The sequence below is a fragment of the Furipterus horrens genome, unplaced genomic scaffold, assembly GCF_987537825.1.
Source record: "Furipterus horrens unplaced genomic scaffold, mFurHor1.1.pri manual_scaffold_4, whole genome shotgun sequence".
NCBI lineage: Eukaryota > Metazoa > Chordata > Mammalia > Chiroptera > Furipteridae > Furipterus > Furipterus horrens.
Window position 1 is genome coordinate 154,097,253 of NW_028327174.1, and position 14,412 is coordinate 154,111,664.

Below are 14,412 nucleotides of genomic sequence, written 5' to 3' on the forward strand. Positions count from 1 at the left end.
GGGAGAGGAGATTAGAGTGATGACGATGGGAACTGGGAACAGCCGGAGCAGGAGTGGAAAGAGGTGTCCAAGGAAGCCAAGATAGCCCAGATCACCAAGCTGATGAAACATCACTTTGATGGGCCTCAGTGAAGGGCACACCTGCCTTACTGCTATTTGCGTGGAAAAGTGCTTCACTGTAGTAATAATGGTTCTAGTCGCCCAATAACCCCAGCTTGTAATGGCTAGAAAGCCAGATTTCCAAATCAATCAGGGACTAGTCCTCTCAGTACATTCAGAAGTTGCTTATACCAATTCTGATTTGGTACTGCAAACCTGTTTATTCCCATTTAATATGCTGGTTCTCATACATGCTCATCACCTTCTTCCTTCATTGAATTTGGGGGTGAAGCCTATTTATCTTTCTGCCTTTGGCTGTAGTAAATGGAGTATTAGCTGGCGCACAGTAAGTGCTGCCAAGCTGGGCCACGAAGCGAGGTGGCATAGATGGCAGCACACATCTCCAAGGAGGACACGTTCTCTCCGCCTTGCCGAGCGGCACTCAGCTCCCCTGTCTCCCTGTGGGCGCCTGGCACGCGGGCCCCGCGGAGCCGGCTTACGTTGTCCTCCAGGTGGCCGTTGCAGCCTGGCTGGGCCAGCAGCAACTTGACGATCTCCACGTGCCCGTGCTCGCTGGCACACATCAGGGCAGTGGAGCCCTCGTCGTCCTGGATGTTGACATCAGCACCACAGGCCAGCAGGCCCTTCACCATGTCTATCCGCCCGTGACTGACCGCCAGCATGAGGGCTGTCTGTCCTGCCTGTGGCAAGAAATGACAGTGAACTTCAGAAGTACATACCAGACTGGCAGGGCCTACAGTGGGGCTGTGCTGGGGGTGCGGGGTGGCGAGGGAGAAGGGAGTGTGATGACAGAGTGGGAAGTGGATGTGGAAGCACTTGGGGGGCAGTTGCGGGCAGGTGTGGAGCAACCAGTTTCTCTTGAGTGATGAGGTAAGTTAACAAGTTAGATCATCAAGTAACGAGTCAATTTTTCCCTTTCGCTTGGAGGCTCTGTCTCATATCAAAGAGCTGGAAAGTCAGAAGATGATTAACCAAGTCAAACTATGAACGCTTCTGAACTAGGGGCATTCAGTACCCGGTGTGAAGGCACTAGTCACCTGGTGGGTGCTGGGGACTCCCAGTCACTTATATGCAGGCTAACCTGAAGTTTACGTACACACTGCTCCAAACAGAGGCACCACACGGCAAAGGACAAAGGACTTTCGACTGGGAGTTTAAGCCAGTATTTTATCACTGTGCCTGGTCGTCTAGGACTGCCAGTAGCCACCTGGGCTCGGGGCTGGACCGGCGAGTAAGTGCTCAGTGGCAGGCAGTGCAGTGCGGGACCTACGCCGGTCAGAGTAGTGTTAGCACGCATGAGCACGGAGGAGCCTGGGAAGAAAGTGTGCTCACCTGGCTGGCTTTGGCGTTCACATCCCCGTAGCCAAAGAGTTCTTCCACAACCCGCATGTCCTTCTCTGCTTCCACGGCAGCGAGGGCTGCCAGCATGATGGGGGTGTAGCCTGCCTTGTTCTGGTGATCCACGTTACATACGTCTGCAAAGATAAGGTTTCTGTTTTTGCTTTGTTTTTAAGGAGAAGCCGTCTCCTAACATGAATGGAAGACAGGGTGTTTGGAAGAATCCAGTGAAATGGCAGAGGTGTTTTTATATCCAACAAAAAAATATATTTATGTTTTGTATTCATGAGGCCTGAAGCCTTGGTGAGCTTTCACAGCATGTCTTGTTAGCAACTGGTGGTTGAACTGTAATAGCCTGGAGGTCTGGGAGGCTATTCTAAGTAATGGCTGCTATGAAAAATAAACAGTAACGTGGGAACTAGACATTAACCCGTGCTTAGCAAATGACTATTTTGGAGTAAAGAAGACAGTGAGAGCTTCAAGTGAAAAAGATTGGTAAGGGCTTGTGTATGGAACTCTGAATATGGCATTACCCCCTTAAGAAACCACTACTCATTCTGGGACCCTGGGCTTACTAATCTGACTTATCTGAGACCCTTAGGAGTGAATTTTAACCACATGACACCTATGCTGGAAACTGTAGTCAGACGGTAAATGCAGTCAAATCCCCTAAGAAACTGCCTGGGTCTAACAGGACCTATAAACTAGAACTTTCCTATTCCTATAATTCTTAAGAGGTCTTCTGGGGCACAATTATCGTTCAGGCATTTTTAAATTCCTTTAGCACTTTCTAATAAAGTGAAAGAAATGAAGGGTGCAGAAAAGACACTTTTATGTGTGACCAAATACAGTTAAAATGTTTAGGGTGTTTCCATCATACAGAGTGATGAAGAGAAGGTACCATGAAAACTCTCCTTGAATTCTAAAACAGCCATACACTGGGGACACGTGGCACTTATTACAGTGCTTATTTTTTAATGTGGAAAAGGAAAAAGCTGTGAGACAGAGAAGCAGGTGAGCAGATGTGCTCTCTGAGGCTCCTCAGTGTCTGTGACGTGACATTCTTCACAGACACTGTGTGTCTTACATTCACAAACACACTTGATGGAGCCACAATATTAGCCTACAATGGTGAGTGGTACAAAATTAAGTAAATCCAGAGAAGTGATGAACCAAAGCAATCTAATAATGGAATTAATTAAAATCGTTTAATTTACCAAAATATCTTGCCCACACGTATTTTCCAAGGATACGTTAAATTGTTCCTTTCAGCAGTAATCCTGAAATCTTGTTTTTGCTTTCCTGGATACTATTCATTTCTCTGTTTAAACAATAACTTGGTCTGACCATATCACCAGCTCTGTTTATAGTCTGGAAAGTCTGAAGGGAAGGAGGCTTGCTTGGAATTCCTTCCTGAAAGATGGAAGCCGTTTTATCCTAACACGGCCCCTACACTGGGAACAAGCAAACTTTGAAGAAAAAAATGAACAAATCTGCTTGGTTTCTTTCTGCATTAATGCAACACCCATAAAACGGAAGAAAAAAGTGGACTGTCAGGACAAGAAGCAGTATGAGAAAACTGGACAACTTTACAGTCATATTCTAAATCAGATGTCCACATTGTGTTTTCATTAATTAGACCGAGGCACTGTGAATTCTGATCACTCACATACTAGAAGTAAAAATAGATTTTTCAAAATAACATGGGAAGGTTATGTACCACTGAGTGGCTCCATTTGAGTAAGCTGAAAGCTCACTATTTCTCAAAGGGACCCTTCTATGTAGCACTACCTCACCTCATCTTTAATACATCCATTGACAATATTCTGGGATGAGAAGTTCCAATTAAAAACAGGAATTTCCATAATTTGCATTATTATGGTTCAGATACAAGAACAACACTTCCTTTGCTTTTTGCTGATTTCCCAATAATTGGGTGTATTTGGCAGAAATGGGGATGACTCCACTGTATTCTGTCACAGTGCCTTTGCATGGTCCCCACTTTGACTAACCACACACCTCAGTGAGACAGTTGGACGGAGGTCATGGAACTGGGACAGATCGAGCACCCACAAACACCAAAGCTGAGACTCTGGCCCCACAAGCAGCAGCCTGCCTCCAGAGAGCCAACCCGCCAGGACTGCGTGATTCAACTGCGGAGGGAATGCGAGTCATGTGCATTCCCAGGGATACACCTCGCTTGAAGGCAACTCAACTTCAGCAAGAATGTCCCCCAAACCTCCTTTCAAAACAGATCTGGAATCTGTGTCACATGGTTTTGTTGAAATGTCAAGCCTCCCATGATGAATTAAGAATGACATCCTTGCCACTTCATTGGAAAAGCAATGTAGGATGGTCACAGAATTGAGAAGTAGATCAACCAGCTTCTTTGAGAGGAGTCACAACCCAAGGGTTGTTAGAGAAGCGACTGGGACAGCCAACATACCAGCGTCCAAGAGCAGCTTCACAATCTCAAAGTTGGAGTGAGACACGCTGTAGTGAAGGGCTGTGTTGCCATTGCCATCAGCCATGTTGATGATGTGACGCAGGACATCCGGAGAGATGGCCGCAAAGGCAGCTATGTAGTCCCCAACCATGGCCGGGATAGCCGACTTCTGGCTGGACACGCGGAACCACTCGTGCTGGAGGGTGTTCAGACAGAACCTCTGCCAAGACACCAAGTGATCGGCATTAGTTCCTCTCCTTTTTTTAAACCTTATTTTTATTGTTGACACTGTTACAGATGTCCCCATTTCCCCCTCTTTGCCTCCTTCCACCCAGCCCTTGCCCCGCCCCTTCCCTCTGGCCATTACCACACTGTTGTCTGTGTCTATGGGTTATGCTTGTATGTACTTTGGATAATCCCTTCCCCTTCTTTCATCCAGTTCCCCTTCCCTCTGAGTTCTTCTATTTATAGACTTTCTGGGACTTAGCTGAAAGCCTAAGAAACCAAGCCTTTTATAGTCAAAGTATATGCAGTTAGAACTGGCTGCAGGAACAACTAACAAAACCCAGAGCACTAAGGGGAAGCCTCAAATTCCAAACTGGAATATCCCTCTTAGTTTTAAACCACTAACATATTCTGACTTCTCTAAAGAAGTCCAAAATCTGGCTCCGCTACTTATGAGTTGTTTAAGACCCTGAGAAAGATAGTTATTCTGTGTCTCTGTGTCCCCATCTGCAAAATGGGAACAATAAAAATAGCATTCCTTCACAATGTTTATGGTGAGAACAAATGAGGCAATACATGTGAAACTCTTGGGCCTGGTTCTATTTATTAATGAACTATTAATATGATGTAGTTACACTGGCCTTGCAAATGATTTTCACAATAATTAGGACAAAAGAAATTACTTAACCCACACTTAATTATGCTGCTTCCTTCCTATCCAGACCAACCTTGACTCCTTCATCTCCACAGCACTGGGCTAGGAGATCATAAACATGTAGCCAGCTCAATTTCCACTCCAATATTAAATACAAATGTTCAGCCACAGAAAGGGAGTAAAAGGCAAATCTGCGACAAATTACATTTCCCAGTAGGATCATCTGCATTTGATCATCAGCCCCACTCACTCACCTCCTCTTAGGGTGTGAACACATGAAGTTCAAGGTAGATTGGGTACAGCTAGTGCTGGTGGTGGGGGTAACTACAACACTTTTCCCATGGGCTCTCTTTTATATGCATTCTCCTTTCATTTGTACTTTGCTTGCTCTTTGCAATATTAAAAATATATGAAAGAAGGATGGAAAGCCTGTGTAACCAGAACCCAAGAAGCCCTCCTTCTATGGAAAGGCTGGGATTGTAGAGCTTCTACCTCTATCCTCTTGCTACTGATTATCAGTTTAGCCCATTCACATATTTTTGGTCATTCATGAAAGAGGCCCTGACCAAGAAAGAATTCATGTATTTTTTTTCTTCTTTTCTACCGCTCTCTCTTTTATGTATTCAGATTCCTATTTCTTTGGCATTCTCACGTGGAAAGAAGGAAAGTTATGTCATCTGGTTGTTGTAACTCTGTTACTGCTAAATATTCAGTGTCATTTAATAAGGGTTATAGGCCCTAACACTGGGACCATTCACGTGTCCATTACTTTTCTCAGCACAATACTTTAAGCATTTTTTTTCACCAAATAAATATTCAATAAACAAAAAAGTACTGATCCCAGAATGTGTGCCTGATAATACTCTTGGCAATCTGGGGTTGTAGAAATGTCAAGTCCTCCCTGAAGACCACATAATCTAGTAGTTTGAGAATGATTAAAGAAAAAGTATATTACAGCTATAAAATCTGGGGCCTGAAAGCACCAGTTTGCAGTTCGGCTTACACCTAGCAGGAAATATTAACACTGTAATGATGTTTCCTGGTTTTACTATTTGTGACCCAGGTACAGATGAGCATTTAGTTTATCACTGTCGGAGCTGAGCATGTGGTTCTATGCCCCTCCTAAGCCAGGAATGTTACGGAGTATTTCCTTCTGTAAACATCCCTGCCACGCTCCTTTCTCAGCGTACTAACTGCATGGCAAGACTCAGCGGGCTCAGATGAATTTAAGTTTCTATAGCAACATAAACAAATATGAGATGACATCTCCCCCCTTTTTAAAAAGATACCATAAAATAGGGTAATATGATTTTGTTGGGATTAAAAAACAAACAAACAAACAAACAAACAAACAAATATGGACCAGTATTCAAGACAGGTATAATCTAGTCCCAGCACTACCTAGCAGCTGACGCTCTAGACAAGGTCTGTCATTTTTAGGGCCTCAGTGAAAGCAGGATGAACCAGAAGAGAGTAGCCTGTCAGGAACACACACCCATGCACTTTTCCTGCTGGGACAGTCACCACCAATGCTTCTTCAGATTGTGTTTGTAGGACACGAGGAAGCCTAGTTGCCTCTCCTTAAATCACTTTTTGCTGGAACACTTTAGTTTTATAACTATAATACTGTGAGTCTTATAAATCAACTTTCTCACTCATTGTCAACTTAAGTTAACCAGCACAAAACTTCATACTAAATCTACTGCTAAACTACAGATTCAAATGCATATTACTATCTAAAATAACACAAAAAACTGCATTTTCTCGATGTACTGAATAGAGCTGCCAACCAGAGGGTTGGTCTGACCAATGAAAGAAGCCACACATCAAAACTTCTCCGATGTAGGAGAGAGTGACAGACTTGGCAATGGGTCAGATGCGCCGCAGCCACAGAAATGTTTATCTGTCCTGTGTTGTGCCATCATGCTTACTATGGCAACCATCAACCTCTATGCTGTTTGCTTCTGAATCTCTCGAACTGTGAGAAGATGACAAGTGCAGTTATTTCTAGGTTTAAAAATAGTGGCAGCCTGCATTCCACATCAGAACATAATATGCAGTTTCATAATTAAAAGGAATGCTGACTGTGGCCCAGATAACTTAAAAAACAAAATTCTGGGATTCTGTCCCTTGGATCACAAGGTTTTGTTAAGTGGAAGCAGAACACATAGAAAGGTGACAAATGACTGCAATTAGCCCTCCCTTCCATGTGCAAGTATATGCCTCACAGATGCACCACCCCTGAGCAAAGTACAGGGTGGAGAAGGAGAACTGAGGCTGGGCCGAGGGAAAGGCCCACAGTGTGGCCCAGTGAGCATGGTGCTCACTCTGCCCACATGTGCTAGAAATAGTCTGGAGGAAAGCATGCCAGCAACAGCAGGCCGGGGCAGGCTACAGCTGCCTTGACAATGATGTCCACTTGGGCATTTTGCACAGACAGGGGATAGTACGTAGGTCAGACTCACCATATCCTTGCTGGTCAGAGCTTTGGGGTCACTTATGTTATTTTTCAGTAAGTTGCATGCAGATAACATCTTTTCACTTAATTCATACCTGAAAGGGGGGAAAACGAAAGAAGCTCATGACTGGCCACAAAAGGAAAGGCACTTTTATCTCAAACTCTAGAATACTTTAAAAGACGAGAGGCCCCAAGCTGAGTCAAGGTCAAGGTGGTACAAGGTGCTTGCCTGGAGGTAGTCCAGGTGTCCCTAGGCAGCTAAGGGCCGATGCTATCATGCAGAGCGAATGCCTCCAGCCAGAGCTCACGTCTTTCTATGAGGGTCGCTTTTGGCTTCACTAGTTTGACCTTTATGACATTATTATGAAATAATATTTGGAGATTTTTGCATTCCTTTTGTTCTAAGTTCTTAAAAGTATTTTTTATTCTTAAGGGGTTGAAGAGGTCAGAATTACCACATACCCATTATGCTGACCACTAAGCCACACATCTGAATTCACGTTTTGTGATTCAGGAAGTTTCTGTTGAGCCCACATGAAAATATAAACTTAAAAATCAGATGACATATGATATATAAATTATATCTCAATAAAGCTGTTAAAAAACAGATGACAAGACATGAGCCATTTGAAAATACTTGGAAATATAAACTAAAAATACTTACCTTGTGTTAATGCAGTTAAACTTTCATTTGCCAAATTAAATAGGGGTAAGTGTTCCAAAATGTTCTATTTATTACTCACAGAGTGAAAAACCATACTGAAATTTCCATCTGTCCATTCCTTCATGTTTTATAAGCACTGATTATAAATTTACTAATAGTCTTTAAAGTTTACATTTTTAGGTACTAGTTTCAGCCAACCAGAGTTTTTATTTCATATTTCAGCTGCTGTTTATGATACTCCCAAATCCATTCCTGTTGCGTTCCCAGTCGCTCAATGGGCAACAAAAAAGAGGCATGTGACGGGTTACATCATCTTTACCATCAACGGGATCTTTGACTGAGGCCAAAAAACTGTCTCTCTCACACCCAATGACCCTGTAATAGCAGTACTGACAAACTGTACCAAGATAAATGAGTAATGGTAAAATCTAAAACCTTAAAAGAAATGTGCTGATCACAAAAAATTCTAACATGCTTTTAAATACAAGGTGAGTTGTTCATGTAATGAAAACTTCAGTGGTGCTTAATAGTTCTATGGATGGTGGTTCCACGCCTACAATTAGATAACAGATAGTCAAAGGAAAGAAAGGTGACTAAATATATCAAGTCTTTCTCTTTGCTGCTGCATGAGATGTAAGAGTTACCAACTTCTGCACTTTTACTCATTAATATCACCACAAGATGTACGGTATCTCCAAGGAACAGATCAGGTTTAGTTTTCCTTTGGAGATTGGAAAGACCAAACAAATGGTTACAACTGCAAAATCCCCTAACTGGCCAATTCTATTGCCAAAGCACATTCCACGTGGGAGGGGTTAGGGGAGGGGAGGGGAATGTACCACACCTCTCTCTGATTTCCACCTTCTCAGGTTCACATTCTTGAACCTGCATTTCATCTTCCACCCTGGTGGACTTGCAACTTTCCATATTAACTGCATGATGCCCTTCCGCCTTTCCCCGAGTGTCTTCATCCTCTTCCTCCTCCTCTTCTTCAGGAGGGTACTCAATGACATCACACTCCTCATCTGACTCGGAAGAGCTTTCATCTGAGCTGGAATCATCACTTGAAGTTGTTTCATACCTAGGTGGCAATTGGGAGTTCAGGAGATGCAAGGTGTGCCCATAAAGACCCAGCGACAGAAATTTCTATGAAGGGAAAGCTGCAGACTGACTCCAGAAATTTCACCAGTATTTTTAGACCCTGCACTGAGAAGTTCAAAGTAAGGTCTACTTAAAACCCTGGTGGTTTTGAATGGGTTCTGATTTGAGAGCGATAACCAGGGTTGCCAACTGGTATCATATACCACTTGCAGAAAAAATATGTACTATACATAGAGTGAGCACCTCTAGCTTAGTATAAATCAAAGGACATTTATCTTAAAAATCCAAGTCTGCAGTTTTTCATTTTTCCTGTTCCTTCTTCCCCCCTTTTATGCTTCCTTTTTGCTCCATTAACCTCCCAGTGTCAAGGTAAACAGATTATATAGTAACCAACAGTTTCTCTACTATATGTCCTCCAAAACCTCCTGGGCTGCATCACCCAATAAAACTTCAAAGACTTGGGAAATAGCCACCATGAAGTTAAATCTTTGTGATACACTTTACTAAAGTGTGATACACTTTATACTTTATTATCGCAAGTAACTTTGCACTATTGCTTTCCTCTCAAGGCCACGAACCGATTAATATAATTGGGTCTGATTTAATTGTTGGAGGACAAACAGGCTTAGTTATTTACCTATGGCAATTAAAAGAGAAGGAACAAATAACTAACAAAAATTCTATTTAGAAAGCAAATCACTGATGGCAGGGCTAGGTTGCTCTTCGGGGGAAAGGCCCTACAATTTTGTTTGTAAACACGGAGAGCCAAGCACAACAACCCATTCTGAAGGAGTGAATGACTATCCCTGGCCATGGAGCGATGCTCTCAGTCTCTTTCTGCTTGTTTCTGAGTTCCCATATAGGTAAGTACAAGTTGTCCAACAGTGCAGGAAACCTGCTGCTTTTGTTGAAGACTATTTTTTTCAGATCACAGGTGAGATGTAAATGGCTGAGCTTCATCAGGAATCCTTTCAAGAGTGACATATCCTTAAAGATAGCAAGAAGAGGAGAGGAGAGAAGCCCAAATGCACCTTTCTGAGGAGGGATCTTCCATCACCAAGATGTGGCAGCATCCCAGGCTAGGAACCTTTAAATATAACTTGAGTAGGCAGGAGGCAAAGGAGAGAGACAGACCATGTGTAAATGCTAGCACCACCATCTTGTCCTTACCCTCCATTAATGCCAACAAACTGAAGATTCTTTTTCGCTCCATTTGAATCTTTGTTGCCATCTTTCTTCTTCATGATGGACTTCAGTGTACTTTCATTATTTGTACAAACTGTGAAAAAAGTAAATCAAGGGGATCAAAATTAACGTAACCCATACCTATATACAAGTGAACAGGTAATCTTCCTTCATGTACATTTTTTTCCCTCATTCATGCCAACATGCCTCCTGACATGTATATATAAGAAACCTGCACAAAATCACTGGAAAATTATGTATATGCAAAGGAAATAATCCAAAGTTCCATTAATGATGTTCTTTATGGAAAAAACAAACCATTAGTACTTTCAGACATAGCACGAGTAGCGACAACTAGCATTTGTATCAGATTTTACTCTTTATAAAGGGATGTCGGGTCTCATTTGATCTTCAAAAACCATTTAGGCATTAAAGCAAGGATTATTTTTATTGTTTTTCTTTAGTCGAAATAACCTAGAAACACTTTATGCCTTCCAGACTGTGAAAGAATGAAATGCTGTTTAAAATATTTCACAATCCATAAAATCAGGTGAGTTTTCTTCAGGGGTAACACAGCTCTTTCTTTAGTTATCTTACAACTATTCTAGGTCTACCTTCCTAATGACCGCATACCACTCCTCCAGGCCAGTCTACAAGGACACGGGCATTAGATGGAATGTTGGTGGTGCTGGCCCCGGAATCCTGATGCTGAGAAGGACTGTGAGTGAGCAAAGTTACCATAGAGGCCAGCAGCTATCTGGTCATCTGTCAGGTTCACTGGAGGCAGCGTGTTTTCCTGAGAGGGGAAGGTATCCTGGCTGCTGAGGGGCTCCCCTTCTGTGAACCCCACCTCTCGTCCATGTCGGGCAGTTTGAGCATTTAATGGTCCTCCTGACTGTAGGCCTCCACATTTACAGGCGTATTCCAAATTATTTCCTGTCAAGAAGAAAGGTATAGATATGTGTGATGCTAGAACCAAATAAAATGGGCTAAACAATGAAAAAACAACACCACCACCACATTCTTGTAACTCATCATTTTCTTGAGTGCTTTCACCCACGATTTCTGTCTGTACAAATGGAACTGCTATCCAAGCCACCCAAACTCAACACCCCCAAGGCCTTCTTGACTCTTAAGTCTTTTCCTTTTTATCACATCTGGATCTGCCAGTTTGTCATTCTCTCTGCTCTGGCTGCTCCACCTGGCCTTATTCTGGACTGCCAGCGTGGCATCCCGACTGTCCCGCGTCCTCCCCCTTCCCCGTCCCTGCACACTGCTGCAGAGTAGTGCTCCCGCTCAGCTCACGCCCCATCCTTATTCCAGCGGAAACAAAACCTAAAAAGCTCCCCGCCTCTCAGGAAGCACAGCCCACACTGCTTGGTCAGATATTCTAGATCACTGCGGCCTGGCACCAACTTACCTCTCCAAGTTTATCTCCCTGTATGCTTGTGATCCTTTCTGGGATGGGGACTGCGTCCCAGTAGATGGAACTACTTCCAATATGCTCTTTTTCTACCTGGCATGCTCCTTCTTCCCCACTTCCACATGGCCAAACCCTCCCATCACTTCTCTTCTGACCCTCCCTACCCCAAAATAACTTGCTTTCCTCTAAAATCTCACAGCCCATCTTACCTACCCTCTTAGGGTCTGTAAAACAAGGTACTAGATGACTAGAGTGAGTGCGTTAGAACTCCTTTCTAGTCTGTAAATGTTTTAAGGACACCAACCAGTTCTAATCAACTTTGTTTCTCTCACTACACCTACTAGATTGCTTTTCCATATTTTAGGCACTTCATATTTGAAGCAGAAAAATTGGATGAAATATTATGTAATTAATGTATATAGGAATATCATAGAATTTTCAATATGGCTGATATGGAAAGATGTTTGCAATATATGGTTCAATGAGAAAAGCAGATATTAAAATTCTCTGTATGGTATAATCTCATTAAAACAGTTAATATATTTACACACAAAAAATGGAAAAGTCATCTGAAACTATGGTGATTTTAATTTTTCCCTGTATTTGCCATTTTTTCCTATAGTGAATATTGATTCACTGTGTTCAAAATCACTTTTATAAAATGAATTACAAATTCTTTGACTTAGAAATTTGATTCCTAGAAACTTTATGCTGAGGATATACAAAAATATAGAAGAATGTTCATTACCATATTTCCATGGGTACAACAATAAGGATGTATATATCACAGAGAGTCAGTAAGAAACTGGTGAAATAAGCTCTGATATGTTTATACAGGAATTCCATGCAGCCATTCAAAATGTTGATGTGGGTGGACAATTTATTAACATAGAAAGATGAGCATAATGTGTTAGTGGGTTTTAAAAAGACTCATCCAGGATATTTGTTAAAATGCATATTCCCAGGCACTTGCTGACAGAAAATGATTCTAAAGATCTGGGCATTTCTGAATCCCCCACTGACCCATTCACAAAAGACTTTGATGCAGATGTTCCACTTTGTAAAATACTAGTTTAAAATAATAATATTGTAATAAAAAATAAAGGGGTACAGGGAAGAAAAGCATTCAATGTGAGGGGTTAGAAATCATCTAAATTTTAATTCTTGTCATTCTAAGCTAAGAATTCTAAAGGCCAGGGAGGTTCAGTGACTTGCCAGAGGCAAGAGAGCTAGATTAGACTCACATTTTGTAATTTTATGAACAACACACTAATCAACAGCACAATGTTCCCTCCTATTGCTCTGAAGGGAAAGGGAGATCCCCAGGTGATTCCTTCACAAATCCACCTCCCTTCTCAACACACACACATACTACACTGAATGCAGCTCTCCAAATAGCAGTTGCCCCATGACCTGATGTGTCTGTCCCCCAGTGGCAAATATAAGATGTCTAAATTGCCTTTGACTTATTTTAAGCAATTTTAAGCAAAACAAATCAAAACAGGGCATTTAATCTTCATTCCTCCTCCAAGTACATTCATCATTACTTTGAAAGTACTCCAGTAATCTCTAAAAAGTCTCAGCAGTTAATCCTCAGTGCCAGAATGCTCTACAGAAACAACTTCATGAAGCATTTTCACATTCAAAAACAATGATTTTTTAAATACATTAATAGTTTTTATTATTATTCAAATATTAAACATATACAAAAGTGGACAGCAGTATAAGAAACCCCTGTGTTCATTCAGTGTTGGGGCAGCACCTGGAAAGGTGCCAGGGACATCCAGGGAGAAACTGAATTGTCTAACTTGGATCAGGGGAGAGGTGGAAGGGCAGCTTTCTTCTAGACAGAAGTGTTGGCAGAGGTCATTGTTCCTTTGCTGAGCCTTTCCCTTACAAAGCCAGCAGGAAGCCACCATATCTGAGTGTCTGTTAACATGGCCAACACTATTAAATTAACCTCGTTCTGGTGATTCCTGAGACCTTACCCCACCCAAATTGTAGGCTACGGTTCCAGTGGCTTTTCCATATAAACGACCTGTCTTGGTTCATATGCTGCAGACTTTCCTAAAGTCTCTCAAAGGTTCCCAAATGGCAAACAAATAGCATCTGGCCTTGGAGTGCCCTGTACCTCTTCCAACTGGTCCCAGGGCCAGCACTATTGGCAGCCAGCCTTGGTTCAAGGTTTGGCCTCTCTTTGGCACCCGTAAGCCCAGCACAAGTAGCAGCTGGCCTTGGTCTGCATCTCCCAGGAGACCCCAGAGCCAGTGCTCCTGGTGGACAGCTGGAGACCATGCTGAAGCACCACTCAACCACTTCCACGAGCAACAGACTCAAGGAGCAGACTTCATTAGGAATCAGAGTCCAGCTGAAGTGAGTCCTGCTCAGTGGTGTGTGAACAGCAATCAAGGCTCAACTACAACAGAAGCATGCATGTAACTCACATGGGGCGGTAGGGGGCAAGGGGCACACGTGGAGTGCCCAGCTCAGGTAACTGAGGAGGCTGCATCACTAGGCCCTATAGGACACCTACATGGCTCATAAGGCCACTCTACCAAGACTGGAAGTTGTACGTAATACACAGAAATAAACACAAGAGAGGCAGCCAAAATGAGGAGACAGAGAAACATGTCCCAAATTAAAGAACAGAAAAAAACTCCAGAAAAAGAACTAAATAAAATGGAGAGAAGCAACCTACCAGATACAGAGTTCAAAACGCTGGTTATAAAAATGTTCAATGAACTTAGGGGAAGAGTAGATGAACTCAGTGAGAACTTCAACAAAGAGACATAAAACA

At 42.6% G+C, this 14,412-nt stretch overlaps 1 protein-coding gene across 3 annotated transcripts in view; it reads right to left on the minus strand.

Annotated features, from left to right (window-relative positions):
- KANK1 (KN motif and ankyrin repeat domains 1) overlaps window positions 1-14,412 on the minus strand; it is a 130,021-nt gene that overhangs the window by 3,153 nt on the left and 112,456 nt on the right. For 2 of the 3 annotated variants that reach the window (XM_090274143.1, XM_090274145.1), the window contains 7 exons: window positions 10,931-11,128; window positions 10,178-10,286; window positions 8,751-8,987; window positions 7,250-7,337; window positions 3,905-4,124; window positions 1,453-1,595; window positions 600-800 (listed from right to left, as the gene is read on the minus strand). In XM_090274143.1, the coding sequence (XP_090130269.1) occupies window positions 600-800; window positions 1,453-1,595; window positions 3,905-4,124; window positions 7,250-7,337; window positions 8,751-8,987; window positions 10,178-10,286; window positions 10,931-11,128 (1,196 nt within the window). The remainder of the gene's footprint in view (window positions 1-599; window positions 801-1,452; window positions 1,596-3,904; window positions 4,125-7,249; window positions 7,338-8,750; window positions 8,988-10,177; window positions 10,287-10,930; window positions 11,129-14,412) is intronic. The other variant, XM_090274144.1, reaches the window with a different exon arrangement.